Source organism: Sylvia atricapilla, chromosome 6 (assembly GCF_009819655.1).
Source record: "Sylvia atricapilla isolate bSylAtr1 chromosome 6, bSylAtr1.pri, whole genome shotgun sequence".
NCBI lineage: Eukaryota > Metazoa > Chordata > Aves > Passeriformes > Sylviidae > Sylvia > Sylvia atricapilla.
This window is the reverse complement of record NC_089145.1, coordinates 26,375,954-26,392,167: the sequence shown is the minus strand read 5'-3', so window position 1 is coordinate 26,392,167 and position 16,214 is coordinate 26,375,954. Positions and strand designations below refer to the sequence as shown.

Sequence of the window (16,214 nt, the reverse complement as noted above, 5' to 3'; positions counted from 1 at the left end):
AGCTCTGAATGGGTCTTCACATTCTTCCCAGGAAGGTGAATGGGAATCACTGGTTTGCCAGGGAAACTGCAATCAGCTGGGATTTTGGGGTAGAAAATGTGCCTTCTGCTCCTCTCAGAGCCAAAATTCCTACACACTTCTTCTAACTCCTTCCGAGATAAGGACCATGTTCAACTGAGTGACAGGGAAGCAAAATGGCAGTCCAGGAATGAATTTTCCTGCGCTCAATCTCCTCCACCCATGTGGATGGTTACTCACTGGCACACAGGAGTAAGGAAGGAACCCAAATGCATCATTGAGTATAAAGTCAGAAGTGTTGAGGATGAAAAAGCTCTCACAGAGATATCGAAACCACCCCTAAAAGCCCAGTTCAGGGAGAGCCTGAGCTATTTTGTGGTTCTAGGCATGGAGATGCTCAGGAGCTTCCACGGATGCTTAGCTGGCAGTAGGATTGTGCCTGAATGTCACTCTGGAAATGCCAGGGGCTCAACTGTGAGCTGTGGGAATGATTTAATTTGCACTGAGAAGGGCCACAGTCCCACAAGGGTCTCTCATCAGGAGCAAACAGCAGCCTGGAGGGTGGGGAATGCTGGATCTGTTACCACTGTGTGCTCATCCTTCACCTTAATGCAGAGCTGCCCAAAAAGTTGCCATGTATCACTTTTTAGATTGCTCCTATTGGGTATATTTGGAGCAGCTGTTAGATGTGGTTCTTTATGGTGATCCTGTGGGAAGCAGCCATTCCCCTGCTGTGATATCCCCACAACTAATCCTAACTCCTCATTCCCTTTGCTTTGATGGGGAGGTTTTTATCTATTTGTTTCATTGGGTTGGTTGTTGGTTGGTTGGTTTGGGTTTTTATGGTTTTGGTTTAGTTTCTTGTTTACTTTGTTATAAAATGACTGGTGAAGTTGCCACAGCCAAAATCCAGAAAATGTAAACCAGGCTCAGCTTTCCAGGAATTACTTTTGACTGTGTTTAGCTGCAGCCCCCAGGCTCAGGATCACCACTATATTTGCAGGTTTTGCTCTGCATCATCAGCCTGCCCAGAGTCTGCTCGCTGTTTCACAAATGGACAAGACAATGGATATTGTGCCAAGCTTCCTTTCAAACAGCAAAACCTGGGTCAGCATGACAGAAAAGCAGGAAAAAAAAAATAAAATATTCACCAGCTAGAACAGAGCCAGTGTCCCACCATCAGTCCCCTCCACCACTATTAATTTTGGACATTTGGAGACAAACCTGGCTCTAAAGCTCCCATCTCTCAGTCCATGATGCTGTTTGCTACCCTGCAGCCTTGACTGCCCCTGATGTGACTGACTGCTGGCCATGTGGGGCTGGGGATGCTCAGCCTGGAAAGAGAAGGCCACGGGGAGGCCTCGCTGCAGGGCTTGAAGGGTCCCATAGGAAAGATGGGGACAGAGGGTTCAACGGGGCCTGTGGTGAGAGGGGAAGGGGGATGGCTTTAACTGCAGGACGGCAATGTAAGCTGAATCTAAGGAAGCTGCTTATTTAATCTGAGGCTGCTGAGGCGCAGGCCCAGGCTGTGCATGGAGGCTGTGGATGTCCCATCCTTGGGAATATCCAAGGAACTGCAACCAACATGGTCTGGGGGAAGATTGCTCAGGTTGGAACACAAGGATCTTTAGGCTCCCTTCCAAGCCGAACTGTTCAGGGCTTCCATCATTCCATGGTCTCCAGTGTTCAGCTTGACCTCACACTCCTGGCAGTTGTGATGTCACAGTCCAGGTTCCAAGTGGATCTTCCAGCACCCAGCAACGAGCACAACACAACCACTGGCCGTTGTGTCAGCCCACCCTTCGCCCTCGCTCCAAGAGCGCTCCTGTCTCCCTGCCTTTCACCTGCTCCCTGAGACCCCTGTCAGCCCTGAGAGCTCCCGATTGCCTGGATTTTGCCTGGATCAAACCCTGCACGATGCTCGAATTTTTCCTGAGGATGGTACGGTGCCATTCCATGGAGATGGATACCCCTGGACTTCTTGGGTGGGCTGGAGCTCGGTGGGGATGGTGTGGGACGGGGACCGCACTCTGAGGTTTTGCTACCTCTGCAGGCTGCCTCAGTCCTGAGACCTCCCGCCTGGCTGGATTTTGCCTGGACCCATCTCTCCATGATGTTCCTATTTGTCCTGAGGATGGTATGGTGCCATTCCAGGGAGGTGGACACCCCTGGACTTCCTGGGTGGGCTGGAGCTCGGTGGGGATGGTGTGGGACAGGGACCCCACTCTGAGGTTTTGCTACCTCTGCAGCCTGCCACAGACATCAAGGAAGACGTGGAGGTGGAGATAAAGATTGATACACAGGAGGACAAAGAGAAGAAGGGAAAAGAGCCTGAAGAGGAAGAGATGGAGGTGGATGTGGAGGAGGACAAGGAGGAAGCCATGGAGGTAGATATACCAGTTAACACAGAGGAGGCCATGGAAGTGGACGGAGAAGAGAACGGAGACGAAGAAATGGAGGTGGATGTGGAGGACACAGATGAAGCCATGGAGGTAGATACACCAACTGATACAGAGGAGGCCATGGAAGTGGATGGAGAAGACAATGGAGAGGAAGAGATGGAGGTAAATGTGGAGGATACAGAGGAAGAGATGGAGGTGGATATAGAGATTGATACCGAGGAGGAGATGAAAGTGGATGGAGAAGAGAACGCAGAGGAAGAGATGGAAGTGGATGTGAATGATATGAAGGAAGCCGTGGAGGCTGAGATACAGATTGACACACCAGAGAACAAGAAAGTGAACGGAGAAGAGACTGGAGAGGAAGACACAGAGGTGGATGTGGTGCAGGACATGAAGGAAGCCTCAGATGTAGAAATAAAAGAGGACATTGACAACTCAGATACTGATGAAAGTGATGAGGAGGACATCATTGTCTTGGTATGAAGACCCGTGCCAGCAGCAGGACTGGTATGTGCTCCCCACAGGCAGAGTGGGCCCCCTGACCCCAGGCTGGGGCTGCTCAAGGACACGGTACCCCCTGGGCCCTGGGTCCTGGTGACCATCCCCAGCCTGCCCTGTCCTTGCTTGTGGCCACACAAGCTCCGTCCCAGCAGGGACACAACCCCCAACCCCAGGCAGGCTCAGTTCTGGCAGCAGAGCCCCGCTGTGCCAGCGTGTGCCAGCCTGGGAGCACATGGAACACCCTTGTGCCTGACTGCAGTGACCATGGCATTTGCTTTTCTTCCAGGTCTGAAGAAAATCCCAGACAGAGATGCCACCGTTTTCTACATAGCTTTTAGAGTTGTTTGTTGTTGTTATCTTTGGCATATAGGTTTTAGGACTTCTTTTGTCTTCTGTAAATACGTTTCATAAAATTCTAGTAGATAAGTTCTTAGGTAAATAAGTTCAAACAGTTGTTCCTGTTACAAATATTCTTACAATTTAAAATGTTCTGCAGTTCGTGTTTGTTGCTGTTCTTCTGAAAATAAAAATCTTTTTTCCACATCCCTGTTGTCTTTGCATTTGCTTTGGGCACAAGCAGCATTTACAAAGTTGTGGTTTTCACTTGTTCCAGGTTCCCAGGGCTGGAGGTCCCTGGGGGAGCTGGCAAAGCCACCCCAGCAGTGGGGACACCTGTGCACAGAGGGGTCCCACTGACAAAGGTCACTCTCTCCTTGCCATTTCTCCGGACACACTTGGTGTCTGTAGGGGCAAATCCCCACGGGCCCTGTACCATGGTGTCCTGGGTTGTAGTTTAAGATGTATTCTATCACCATCTTCAGTTAATGGCCCATCAGTGCCTTTTGCATGACTCAGAGATAACTCCCTCTGGGAGTTCTCTCTCTCTTTAATGGGCCATCAAGGCCCTCTTCCATGACTCATCATCCCATTGTGAGATGCTCCGCCCATGGGGAAGAGCCAAGCATTCTCACCTGGATATAAGCTGGGATTTGGTACAGTAGAAGCTAGCCCTCACCCACTGGATTCCCAGAGGACCGGAGCTACCAGACCTTTCTACAAGATTTCTGTTTCAGGAAGACCACCTCGTCTGGACTGTTTCCATCACCCTGATCAGGTTGTATTCTGACTCTGTCAGTGGTTTTTCTTTTTGTATTTATTTTATTTTAATTTATTCTATTTTATTTTCCTTTTCTTCTCATTAAATTTTATTTCTGACTTAGAGCCTCTCACTTGGTTTGTTTTCAAAACCACAACACATGGGATCCCATGAAGGAGCAGGGCTGAGCCTGCCTGGGCCTGCAGAGCCTCATCCATGGCTCTTCCCTGGCTAGCCCCAGGGATAACGAGGGTGCACTGGGCTGTGGGCAACCCCTGCTCCCGGGCACCCTGAGGGGCCGGAGACAGCCTGGAGGGAGCTGCAGCACTGGGGCCTCCGGCCTACACGGACCAAGGTCTCCTTTGGAAACCCCTCTGGCACCAGACTCTGCTACAAGCACAACAAGAATTGATCCTCCCCGATAAAGGCACAAATTCGTCCCTTGGACTTTCTAGCACAGCAAATGTCAGCGCTGTAATGCCTGTTCTGCACGCCCTGCCTGGGCACCAAAACATCTGAACCCTCCAGAACATCTTTAATTAGCACCAACCTGCAGAGAGCGCTGGGGGGAGAACCCACAGCCACACACAGAGAAATACCTAATGAAGTGAATAAAATTAGGAGACTCCTGGTTGCATGTTGCTGTTCACAGTGTTAGAAGCCTGGGTACTGTATGTCAAGTGCACCTGTACCCATAGTAACTTGTATGCCATTTGTACCCCAGTTTCTGACCCTTATGCTGTATGCCCCTTACCTTCCCTCAAATATTGTACCCCAGACCCCAGTTTCTTCCTCCTTATATGCCCCTTACCTCGAATTGAGCTTCTGCTAGTTCTTTAGCTTGCCTCCTGTCTGCTCCACCTCCTGCTGCCTGCCGGTGTCTGCCCTGCCCTCAAACTGCGGCCGCCATTATGGAGCTCCCCGAGACTCCCAGAAAGCTTTGCAGGGAGCCAGCACAAAATGGGTGCCGCAAGCCCTTGGCCAGGACAAGCCGACATAGAATTGAGACCCACAGGAGACAGCAGTAATTCGGCAGCACCCTGGGACATCTACGGACAGTTTCCTGCATTGTGCCATACCTTAGAGAACTTGGAAGGAGGGACAGCCCTAGACCAAAGAAGCTCAGTTTAGTCCCTGAGAACCCCCGTGAGGGAGAACTCGCGGCTCTGCAGCAACGAGGGCAGCGGCAGGACTGATCTGGATCTCCCCCAGTTTCCCTCATGCTCAGGTTCCCAAGATAATTAAAAGCATTAGGAGCAGGGATAGATGAGGGGAATTGTGCCAAGGCTCAAAAATATTTCTCTTCTCAGGCCTGACCAGTCCAGCCAAGGAGAGAGGAAAAGCCTGCATCAGAGAGGGGTGCAATCAAAGCAGTTACCAAATTTAGGTATAATGAGAGAAGCTGAAAAGGTGTTCAGTGTTTGGAACAAGATTAGCAGCTCCAGGCACAAGAGGGATGTGACAAAAAGCAGAAAAAACCCGCAGCATTTCACTTAGTAACAAACCCCACTGCAAGGGATCCCAGCACATCATCTCACAACGGGAGGAAATAACACAGCAAGAAAGGACTGATGTGGAAAATTAATCTCGTCACATCCAAAAGGGGGCTTGCCACCCTTTTTCACACCATTCCTGGATGGAAAGGTGCTGCAGACATGTGTGGTCAGTGCTTGGGATGAGACAATCCCAGTGTTAAATTGGCAGGGTGTGAGGGGTGGAAAACTGAGCTCTTTGGAAAACCAAAATCCAGTGTTTGTGTTGTTGGAAGTCTTAAATCCCACCTCAATGGTGGGATGAAATAGGTGCTACTAACCCGATTACTAAAGTATCATGCATCAAGATGACACTATTGTAAGACTTTTTTTTTAAAAAGGCCCATTTAAGCAAACCTCTGCTCCTTTCCATTTCTTCTCTTCCACAGTTTCTGAAAGAAGCCAGTAGAAAAAGATTGTTTTGGGAACAATGCTTTCAGGACTCTAAAAATTATAGAAGAACTGCTCTGCCACACTCTCAGCTGTTACAGCTCCAAACAACACTGCCTGTCTTTGCTCACGGAGTCACAGCTGTGGTGAGATTTCAACCATGCCACAGGACAGGCATTTTTTGGTTTTCTCCTGGAAATAACTACAGCACTTCTGGGTAGCAAGGCAAACTCGAGTCCCTTTAAATGGCCCTTAGAACTGGACGTGTGAAATGAGGTACACAAAGCCAAAGGCCAGCTGAACCTGTGAGCTCTGAATGGGTCTTCACATTCTTCCCAGGAAGGTGAATGGGAATCACTGGTTTGCCAGGGAAACTGCAATCAGCTGGGATTTTGGGGTAGAAAATGTGCCTTCTGCTCCTCTCAGAGCCAAAATTCCTACACACTTCTTCTAACTCCTTCCGAGATAAGGACCATGTTCAACTGAGTGACAGGGAAGCAAAATGGCAGTCCAGGAATGAATTTTCCTGCACTCAATCTCCTCCACCCATGTGGATGGTTACTCACTGGCACACAGGAGTAAGGAAGGAACCCAAATGCATCATTGGGTATAAAGTCAGAAGTGTTGAGGATGAAAAACTCTCACAGAGATATCGAAACCACCCCTAAAAACCCAGTTCAGGGAGAGCCTGAGCTATTTTGTGGTTCTAGGCATGGAGATGCTCAGGAGCTTCCACGGATGCTTAGCTGGCAGTAGGATTGTGCCTGAACGTCACTCTGGAAATGCCAGGGGCTCAACTGTGAGCTGTGGGAATGATTTACTTTGCACTGAGAGGGGCCACAGTCCCACAAGGGTCTCTCATCAGGAGCAAACAGCAGCCTGGAGGGTGGGGAATGCTGGATCTGTACCACTGTGTGCTCATCCTTCACCTTAATGCAGAGCTGCCCAAAAAGTTGCCATGTATCACTTTTTAGATTGCTCCTATTGGGTATATTTTGGAGCAGCTGTTAGATGTGGTTCTTTATGGTGATCCTGTGGGAAGCAGCCATTCCCCTGCTGTGATATCCCCACAACTGATCCTAACTCCTCATTCCCTTTGCTTTGATGGGGAGGTTTTTATCTATTTGTTTCATTGGGTTGGTTGGTTGGTTGGTTTGGGTTTTTATGGTTTTGGTTTTAGTTTCTTGTTTACTTTGTTATAAAATGACTGGTGAAGTTGCCACAGCCAAAATCCAGAAAATGTAAACCAGGCTCAGCTTTCCAGGAATTACTTTTGACTGTGTTTAGCTGCAGCCCCCAGGCTCAGGATCACCACTATATTTGCAGGTTTTGCTCTGCATCATCAGCCTGCCCAGAGTCTGCTCGCTGTTTCACAAATGGACAAGACAATGGATATTGTGCCAAGCTTCCTTTCAAACACCAAAACCTGGGTCAGCATGACAGAAAAGCAGGAAAAAAAAAAAAATATTCACCAGCTAGAATAGAGCCAGTGTCCCACCATCATCCCCTCCACCATTATTAATTTTGGACATTTGGAGACAAACCTGGCTCTAAAGCTCCCATCTCTCAGTCCCTGATGCTGTTTGCTACCCTGCAGCCTTGACTGCCCCTGATGTGACTGACTGCTGGCCATGTGGGGCTGGGGATGCTCAGCCTGGAAAGAGAAGGCCATGGGGAGGCCTCGCTGCAGGGCTTGAAGGGTCCCATAGGAAAGATGGGGACAGAGGGTTCAAAAGGGCCTGTGGTGAGAGGGGAAGGGGGATGGCTTTAACTGCAGGACGGCAATGTAAGCTGAATCTAAGGAAGCTGTTTATTTAATCTGAGGCTGCTGAGGCGCAGGCCCAGGCTGTGCATGGAGGCTGTGGATGTCCCATCCTTGGGAATATCCAAGGAACTGCAACCAACACGGTCTGGGGGAAGATTGCTCAGGTTGGAACACAAGGATCTTTAGGCTCCCTTCCAAGCCGAACTGTTCAGGGCTTCCATCATTCCATGGTCTCCAGTGTTCAGCTTGACCTCACACTCCTGGCAGTTGTGATGTCACAGTCCAGGTTCCAAGTGGATCTTCCAGCACCCAGCAACGAGCACAACACAACCACTGGCCGTTGTGTCAGCCCACCCTTCGCCCTCGCTCCAAGAGCGCTCCTGTCTCCCTGCCTTTCACCTGCTCCCTGAGACCCCTGTCAGCCCTGAGAGCTCCCGATTGCCTGGATTTTGCCTGGATCAAACCCTGCACGATGCTCAAATTTTTCCTGAGGATGGTACGGTGCCATTCCATGGAGATGGATACCCCTGGACTTCTTGGGTGGGCTGGAGCTCGGTGGGGATGGTGTGGGACGGGGACCGCACTCTGAGGTTTTGCTACCTCTGCAGGCTGCCTCAGTCCTGAGACCTCCCGCCTGGCTGGATTTTGGCTGGACCCATCTCTCCATGATGTTCCTATTTGTCCTGAGGATGGTATGGTGCCATTCCAGGGAGGTGGACACCCCTGGACTTCCTGGGTGGGCTGGAGCTCGGTGGGGATGGTGTGGGACAGGGACCCCACTCTGAGGTTTTGCTACCTCTGCAGCCTGCCACAGACATCAAGGAAGACGTGGAGGTGGAGATAAAGATTGGTACACAGGAGGACAAAGAAAAGAAGGGAAAAGAGCCTGGAGAGGAAGAGATGGAGGTGGATGTGGAGGAGGACAAGGAGGAAGCCATGGAGGTAGATATACCAATTAACACAGAGGAGGCCATGGAAGTGGACGGAGAAGAGAATGGAGACGAAGAAATGGAGGTGGATGTGGAGGACACAGATGAAGCCATGGAGATAGATACACCAATTGATACAGAGGAGGCCATGGAAGTGGATGGAGAAGACAATGGAGAGGAAGAGATGGAGGTAGACGTGGAGGATACAGAGGAAGAGATGGAGGTGGATATAGAGATTGATACCGAGGAGGAGATGGAAGTGGATGGAGAAGAGAACGCAGAGGAAGAGATGGAAGTGGATGGAAAAGAGAACGCAGAGGAAGAGATGGAAGTGGATGTGAATGATATGAAGGAAGCCATGGAGGCTGAGATACAGATTGACACACCAGAGAAAAAGAAAGTGGACGGAGAAGAGACTGGAGAGGAAGACGCAGAGGTGGATGTGGAGGAGGACATGGAGGAAGCCTCAGAAGTGGAAATAAAAGAGGACATTGACAACTCAGATATTGATGAAAGTGATGACGAGGACATCATTGTCTTGGTATGAGGACCCGTGCCAGCAGCAGGACTGGTATGTGCTCCCCACAGGCAGAGTGGGCCCCCTGACCCCAGGCTGGGGCTGCTCAAGGACACGGTACCCCCTGTGCCCTGGGTCCTGGTGACCATCCCCAGCCTGCCCTGTCCTTGCTTGTGGCCACACAAGCTCCGTCCCAGCAGGGACACAACCCCCAACCCCAGGCAGGCTCAGTTCTGGCAGCAGAGCCCCGCTGTGCCAGTGTGTGCCAGCCTGGGAGCACATGGAACACCCTTGTGCCTGACTGCAGTGACCATGGCATTTGCTTTTCTTCCAGGTCTGAAGAAAATCCCAGACAGAGATGCCACCGTTTTCTACATAGGTTTTAGAGTTGTTTGTTGTTGTTATCTTTGGCATATAGGTTTTAGGACTTCTTTTGTCTTCTGTAAATACGTTTCATAAATTTCTAGTAGATAAGTTCTTAGGTAAATAAGTTCAAACAGTTGTTCCTGTTATAAATATTCTTACAATTTAAAATGTTCTGCAGTTCGTGTTTGTTGCTGTTCTTCTGAAAATAAAAATCTTTTTTCCACATCCCTGTTGTCTTTGCATTTGCTTTGGGCACAAGCAGCATTTACAAAGTTGTGGTTTTCACTTGTTCCAGGTTCCCAGGGCTGGAGGTCCCTGGGGGAGCTGGCAAAGCCACCCCAGCAGTGGGGACACCTGTGCACAGAGGGGTCCCACTGACAAAGGTCACTCTCTCCTTGCCATTTCTCCGGACACACTTGGTGTCTGTAGGGGCAAATCCCCACGGGCCCTGTACCATGCTGTCCTGGGTTGTAGTTTAAGATGTATTCTATCACCATCTTCAGTTAATGGCCCATCAGTGCCTTTTGCATGACTCAGAGATAACTCCCTCTGGGAGTTCTCTCTCTCTTTAATGGGCCATCAAGGCCCTCTTCCATGACTCATCATCCCATTGTGAGATGCTCCGCCCATGGGGAAGAGCCAAGCATTCTCACCTGGATATAAGCTGGGATTTGGGACAGTAGAAGCAGCCCTCACCCACTGGATTCCCAGAGGACCGGAGCTGCCAGACCTTTCTACAAGATTTCTCTTTCAGGAAGACCACCTCGTCTGGACTGTTTCCATCACCCTGATCAGGTTGTATTCTGACTCTGTCAGTGGTTTTTCTTTTTGTATTTATTTTATTTTATTCTATTTTATTTTCCTTTTCTTCTCATTAAATTTTATTTCTGACTTAGAGCCTCTCACTTGGTTTGTTTTCAAAACCACAACACATGGGATCCCATGAAGGAGCAGGGCTGAGCCTGCCTGGGCCTGCAGAGCCTCATCCATGGCTCTTCCCTGGCTAGCCCCAGGGATAACGAGGGTGCACTGGGCTGTGGGCAACCCCTGCTCCCGGGCACCCTGAGGGGCTGGAGACAGCCTGGAGGGAGCTGCAGCACTGGGGCCTCCGGCCTACACGGACCAAGGTCTCCTTTGGAAACCCCTCTGGCACCAGACTCTGCTACAAGCACAACAAGAATTGATCCTCCCCGATAAAGGCACAAATTCGTCCCTTGGACTTTCTAGCACAGCAAATGTCAGCGCTGTAATGCCTGTTCTGCACGCCCTGCCTGGGCACCAAAACATCTGAACCCTCCAGAACATCTTTAATTAGCACCAACCTGCAGAGAGCTATGGGGGGAGAACCCACAGCCACACACAGAGAAATACCTAATGAAGTGAATAAAATTAGGAGACTCCTGGTTGCATGTTGCTGTTCACAGTGTTAGAAGCTTGGGTACTGTATGTCAAGTGCACCTGTACCCATAGTAACTTGTATGCCATTTGTACCCCAGTTTCTGACCCTTATGCTGTATGCCCCTTACCTTCCCTCAAATATTGTACCCCAGACCCCAGTTTCTTCCTCCTTATATGCCCCTTACCTCGAATTGAGCCTCTGCTAGTTCTTTAGCTTGCCTCCTGTCTGCTCCACCTCCTGCTGCCTGCCGGTGTCTGCCCTGCCCTCAAACTGCGGCCGCCATTATGGAGCTCCCCGAGACTCCCAGAAAGCTTTGCAGGGAGCCAGCACAAAATGGGTGCCGCAAGCCCTTGGCCAGGACAAGCCGACATAGAATTGAGACCCACAGGAGACAGCAGTAATTCGGCAGCACCCTGGGACATCTACGGACAGTTTCCTGCATTGTGCCATACCTTAGAGAACTTGGAAGGAGGGACAGCCCTAGACCAAAGAAGCTCAGTTTAGTCCCTGAGAACCCCCGTGAGGGAGAACTCGCGGCTCTGCAGCAACGAGGGCAGCGGCAGGACTGATCTGGATCTCCCCCAGTTTCCCTCATGCTCAGGTTCCCAAGATAATTAAAAGCATTAGGAGCAGGGATAGATGAGGGGAATTGTGCCAAGGCTCAAAAATATTTCTCTTCTCAGGCCTGACCAGTCCAGCCAAGGAGAGAGGAAAAGCCTGCATCAGAGAGGGGTGCAATCAAAGCAGTTATCAAATTTAGGTATAATGAGAGAAGCTGAAGAGGTGTTCAGTGTTTGGAACAAGATTAGCAGCTCCAGGCACAAGAGGGATGTGACAAAAAGCAGAAAAAACCCGCAGCATTTCACTTAGTAACAAACCCCACTGCAAGGGATCCCAGCACATCATCTCACAACGGGAGGAAATAACACAGCAAGAAAGGGCTGATGTGGAAAATTCATCGCGTCACATCCAAAAGGGGGCTTGCCACCCTTTTCCACACCATTCCTGGACGGAAAGGTGCTGCAGACATGTGTGGTCAGTGCTTGGGATGAGACACTCCCAGTGTTAAACTGGCAGGGTGTGAGGGGTGGAAAACAGCTCTTTGCAAAACCAAAATCCAATGTTTGTGTTGTTGGAAGTCTTAAATCCCACCTCAATGGTGGGATGAAATAGGTGCTACTAACCCGATTACTAAAGTATCATGCATCAAGATGACACTATTTTAAGACTTTTTTTGAAAAAGGCCCATTTAAGCAAACCTCTGCTCCTTTCCATTTCTTCTCTTCCACAGTTTCTGAAAGAAGCCAGTAGAAAAAGATTGTTTTGGGAACAATGCTTTCAGGACTCTAAAAATTATAGAAGAACTGCTCTGCCACACTCTCAGCTGTTACAGCTCCAAACAACACTGCCTGTCTTTGCTCACCGAGTCACAGCTGTGGTGAGATTTCAACCATGCCACAGGACAGGCATTTTCTGGTTTTCTCCTGGAAATAACTACAGCACTTCTGGGTAGCAAGGCAAACTCGAGTCCCTTTAAATGGCCCTTAGAACTGGACGTGTGAAATGAGGTACACAAAGCCAAAGGCCAGCTGAACCTGTGAGCTCTGAATGGGTCTTCACATTCTTCCCAGGAAGGTGAATGGGAATCACTGGTTTGCCAGGGAAACTGCATCAGCTGGGATTTTGGGGTAGAAAATGTGCCTTCTGCTCCTCTCAGAGCCAAAATTCCTACACACTTCTTCTAAGTCCTTCCGAGATAAGGACCATGTTCAACTGAGTGACAGGGAAGCAAAATGGCAATCCAGGAATGAATTTTCCTGTACTCAATCTCCTCCATCCATGTGGATGGTTACTCACTGGCACACAGGAGTAAGGAAGGAACCCAAATGCATCATTGAGTATAAAGTCAGAAGTGTTGAGGATGAAAAACTCTCACAGAGATATCGAAACCACCCCTAAAAACCCAGTTCAGGGAGAGCCTGAGCTATTTTGTGGTTCTAGGCATGGAGATGCTCAGGAGCTTCCACGGCTGCTCAGCTGGCAGTAGGATTGTGCCTGAATGTCACTCTGGAAATGCCAGGGGCTCAACTGAGAGCTGTGGGAATGATTTACTTTGCACTGAGAGGGGCCACAGTCCCACAAGGGTCTCTCATCAGGAGCAAACAGCAGCCTGGAGGGCGGGGAATGCTGGATCTGTACCACTGTGTGCTCATCCTTCACCTTAATGCAGAGCTGCCCCCAAAGTTGCCATCTATCACTTTTTAGATTGCTCCTGTTGGGTATATTTTGGAGCAGCTGTTAGATGTGGCTCTTTATGGTGATCCTGTGGGAAGCAGCCATTCCCCTGCTGTGATATCCCCACAACTAATCCTAACTCCTCATTCCCTTTGCTTTGATGGGGAGGTTTTTATCTATTTGTTTCATTGGGTTGGTTGGTTGGTTGGTTGGTTGGTTTGTTCGGGTTTTTATGGTTTTGGTTTGAGTTTCTTGTTTACTTTGTTATAAAATGACTGGTGAAGTTGCCACAGCCAAAATCCAGAAAATGTAAACCAGGCTCAGCTTTCCAGGAATTACTTTTGACTGTGTTTAGCTGCAGCCCCCAGGCTCAGGATCACCACTATATTTGCAGGTTTTGCTCTGCATCATCAGCCTGCCCAGAGTCTGCTCGCTGTTTCACAAATGGACAAGACAATGGATATTGTGCCAAGCTTCCTTTCAAACAGCAAAACCTGGGTCAGCATGACAGAAAAGCAGGAAAAAAAACGAAAATATTCACCAGCTAGAACAGAGCCAGTGTCCCACCATCGTCCCCTCCACCATTATTAATTTTGGACATTTGGAGACAAACCTGGCTCTAAAGCTCCCATCTCTCAGTCCCTGATGCTGTTTGCTACCCTGCAGCCTTGACTGCCCCTGATGTGACTGACTGCTGGCCATGTGGGGCTGGGGATGCTCAGCCTGGAAAGAGAAGGCCATGGGGAGGCCTCGCTGCAGGGCTTGAAGGGTCCTATAGGAAAGATGGGGACAGAGGGTTCAACAGGGCCTGTGGTGAGAGGGGAAGGGGGATGGCTTTAACTGCAGGACGGCAATGTAAGCTGAATCTAAGGAAGCTGTTTATTTAATCTGAGGCTGCTGAGGCGCAGGCCCAGGCTGTGCATGGAGGCTGTGGATGTCCCATCCTTGGGAATATCCAAGGAACTGCAACCAACACGGTCTGGGGGAAGATTGCTCAGGTTGGAACACAAGGATCTTTAGGCTCCCTTCCAAGCCCAACTGTTCAGGGCTTCCATCATTCCATGGTCTCCAGTGTTCAGCTTGACCTCACACTCCTGGCAGTTGTGATGTCACAGTCCAGGTTCCAAGTGGATCTTCCAGCATCCAGCAACGAGCACAACACAAGCACTGGCCGTTGTGTCAGCCCACCCTTCGCCCTCGCTCCAAGAGCGCTCCTGTCTCCCTGCCTTTCACCTGCTCCCTGAGACCCCTGTCAGCCCTGAGAGCTCCCGATTGCCTGGATTTTGCCTGGATCAAACCCTGCACGATGCTCGAATTTTTCCTGAGGATGGTACGGTGCCATTCCATGGAGATGGATACCCCTGGACTTCGGACTTCCTGGGTGGGCTGGAGCTCGGTGGGGATGGTGTGGGACGGGGACCGCACTCTGAGATTTTGCTACCTCTGCAGGCTGCCTCAGTCCTGAGACCTCCCGCCTGGCTGGATTTTGCCTGGACCCATCTCTCCATGATGTTCCTATTTGTCCTGAGGATGGTATGGTGCCATTCCAGGGAGGTGGACACCCCTGGACTTCCTGGGTGGGCTGGAGCTCGCTGGGGATGGTGTGGGACAGGGACCCCACTCTGAGGTTTTGCTACCTCTGCAGCCTGCCACAGACAGCAAGGAAGACGTGGAGGTGGAGATAAAGATTGATACACAGGAGGACAAAGAGAAGAAGGGAAAAGAGCCTGAAGAGGAAGAGATGGAGGTGGATGTGGAGGAGGACAAGGAGGAAGCCATGGAGGTAGATATACCAATTAACACAGAGGAGGCCATGGAAGTGGACGGAGAAGAGAACAAAGACGAAGAAATGGAGGTGGATGTGGAGGACACAGATGAAGCCATGGAGATAGATACACCAATTGATACAGAGGAGGCCATGGAAGTGGATGGAGAAGACAATGGAGAGGAAGAGATGGAGGTAGATGTGGAGGATACAGAGGAAGAGATGGAGGTGGATATAGAGATTGATACCGAGGAGGAGATGGAAGTGGATGGAGAAGAGAACGCAGAGGAAGAGATGGAAGTGGATGCAGAAGAGAACGCAGAGGAAGAGATGGAAGTGGATGTGAATGATATGAAGGAAGCCGTGGAGGCTGAGATACAGATTGACACACCAGAGAAAAAGAAAGTGGACGGAGAAGAGACTGGAGAGGAAGACACAGAGGTGGATGTGGAGGAGGACATGGAGGAAGCCTCAAAAGTGGAAATAAAAGAGGACATTGACAACTCAGATATCGATGAAAGTGATGAGGAGGACATCATTGTGTTGGTATGAAGACCCGTGCCAGCAGCAGGACTGGTATGTGCTCCCCACAGGCAGAGTGGGCCCCCTGACCCCAGGCTGGGGCTGCTCAAGGACACGGTACCCCCTGGGCCCTGGGTCCTGGTGACCATCCCCAGCCTGCCCTGTCCTTGCTTGTGGCCACACAAGCTCCGTCCCAGCAGGGACACAACCCCCAACCCCAGGCAGGCTCAGTTCTGGCAGCAGAGCCCCGCTGTGCCAGTGTGTGCCAGCCTGGGAGCACATGGAACACCCTTGTGCCTGACTGCAGTGACCATGGCATTTGCTTTTCTTCCAGGTCTGAAGAAAATCCCAGACAGAGATGCCACCGTTTTCTACATAGCTTTTAGAGTTGTTTGTTGTTGTTATCTTTGGCATATAGGTTTTAGGACTTCTTTTGTCTTCTGTAAATACGTTTCATAAAATTCTAGTAGATAAGTTCTTAGGTAAATAAATTCAAACAGTTGTTCCTGTTACAAATATTCTTACAATTTAAAATGTTCTGCAGTTCGTGTTTGTTGCTGTTCTTCTGAAAATAAAAATCTTTTTTCCACATCCCTGTTGTCTTTGCATTTGCTTTGGGCACAGGCAGCATTTACAAAGTTGTGGTTTTCACTTGCTCCAGGTTCCCAGGGCTGGAGGTCCCTGGGGGAGCTGGCAAAGCCACCCCAGCAGTGGGGACACCTGTGCACAGAGGGGTCCCACTGACAAAGGTCACTCTCTCCTTGCCATTTCTCCGGA

General features: G+C 50.0%; 1 protein-coding gene across 1 annotated transcript; it reads left to right on the top strand.

Moving 5' to 3' along the window:
* Positions 1-1,935: 1,935 nt before the first annotated feature.
* On the top strand, positions 1,936-15,467 carry LOC136363093 (myb-like protein X). Its single transcript, XM_066322182.1, has 5 exons — positions 1,936-1,959; positions 2,268-2,897; positions 8,509-9,174; positions 14,291-14,683; positions 14,796-15,467. Exons 1-5 carry the CDS (start codon positions 1,936-1,938, stop codon positions 15,465-15,467), a joined length of 2,385 nt encoding a protein of 794 aa, XP_066178279.1.
* The last annotated feature ends 747 nt before the right edge of the window (positions 15,468-16,214 follow it).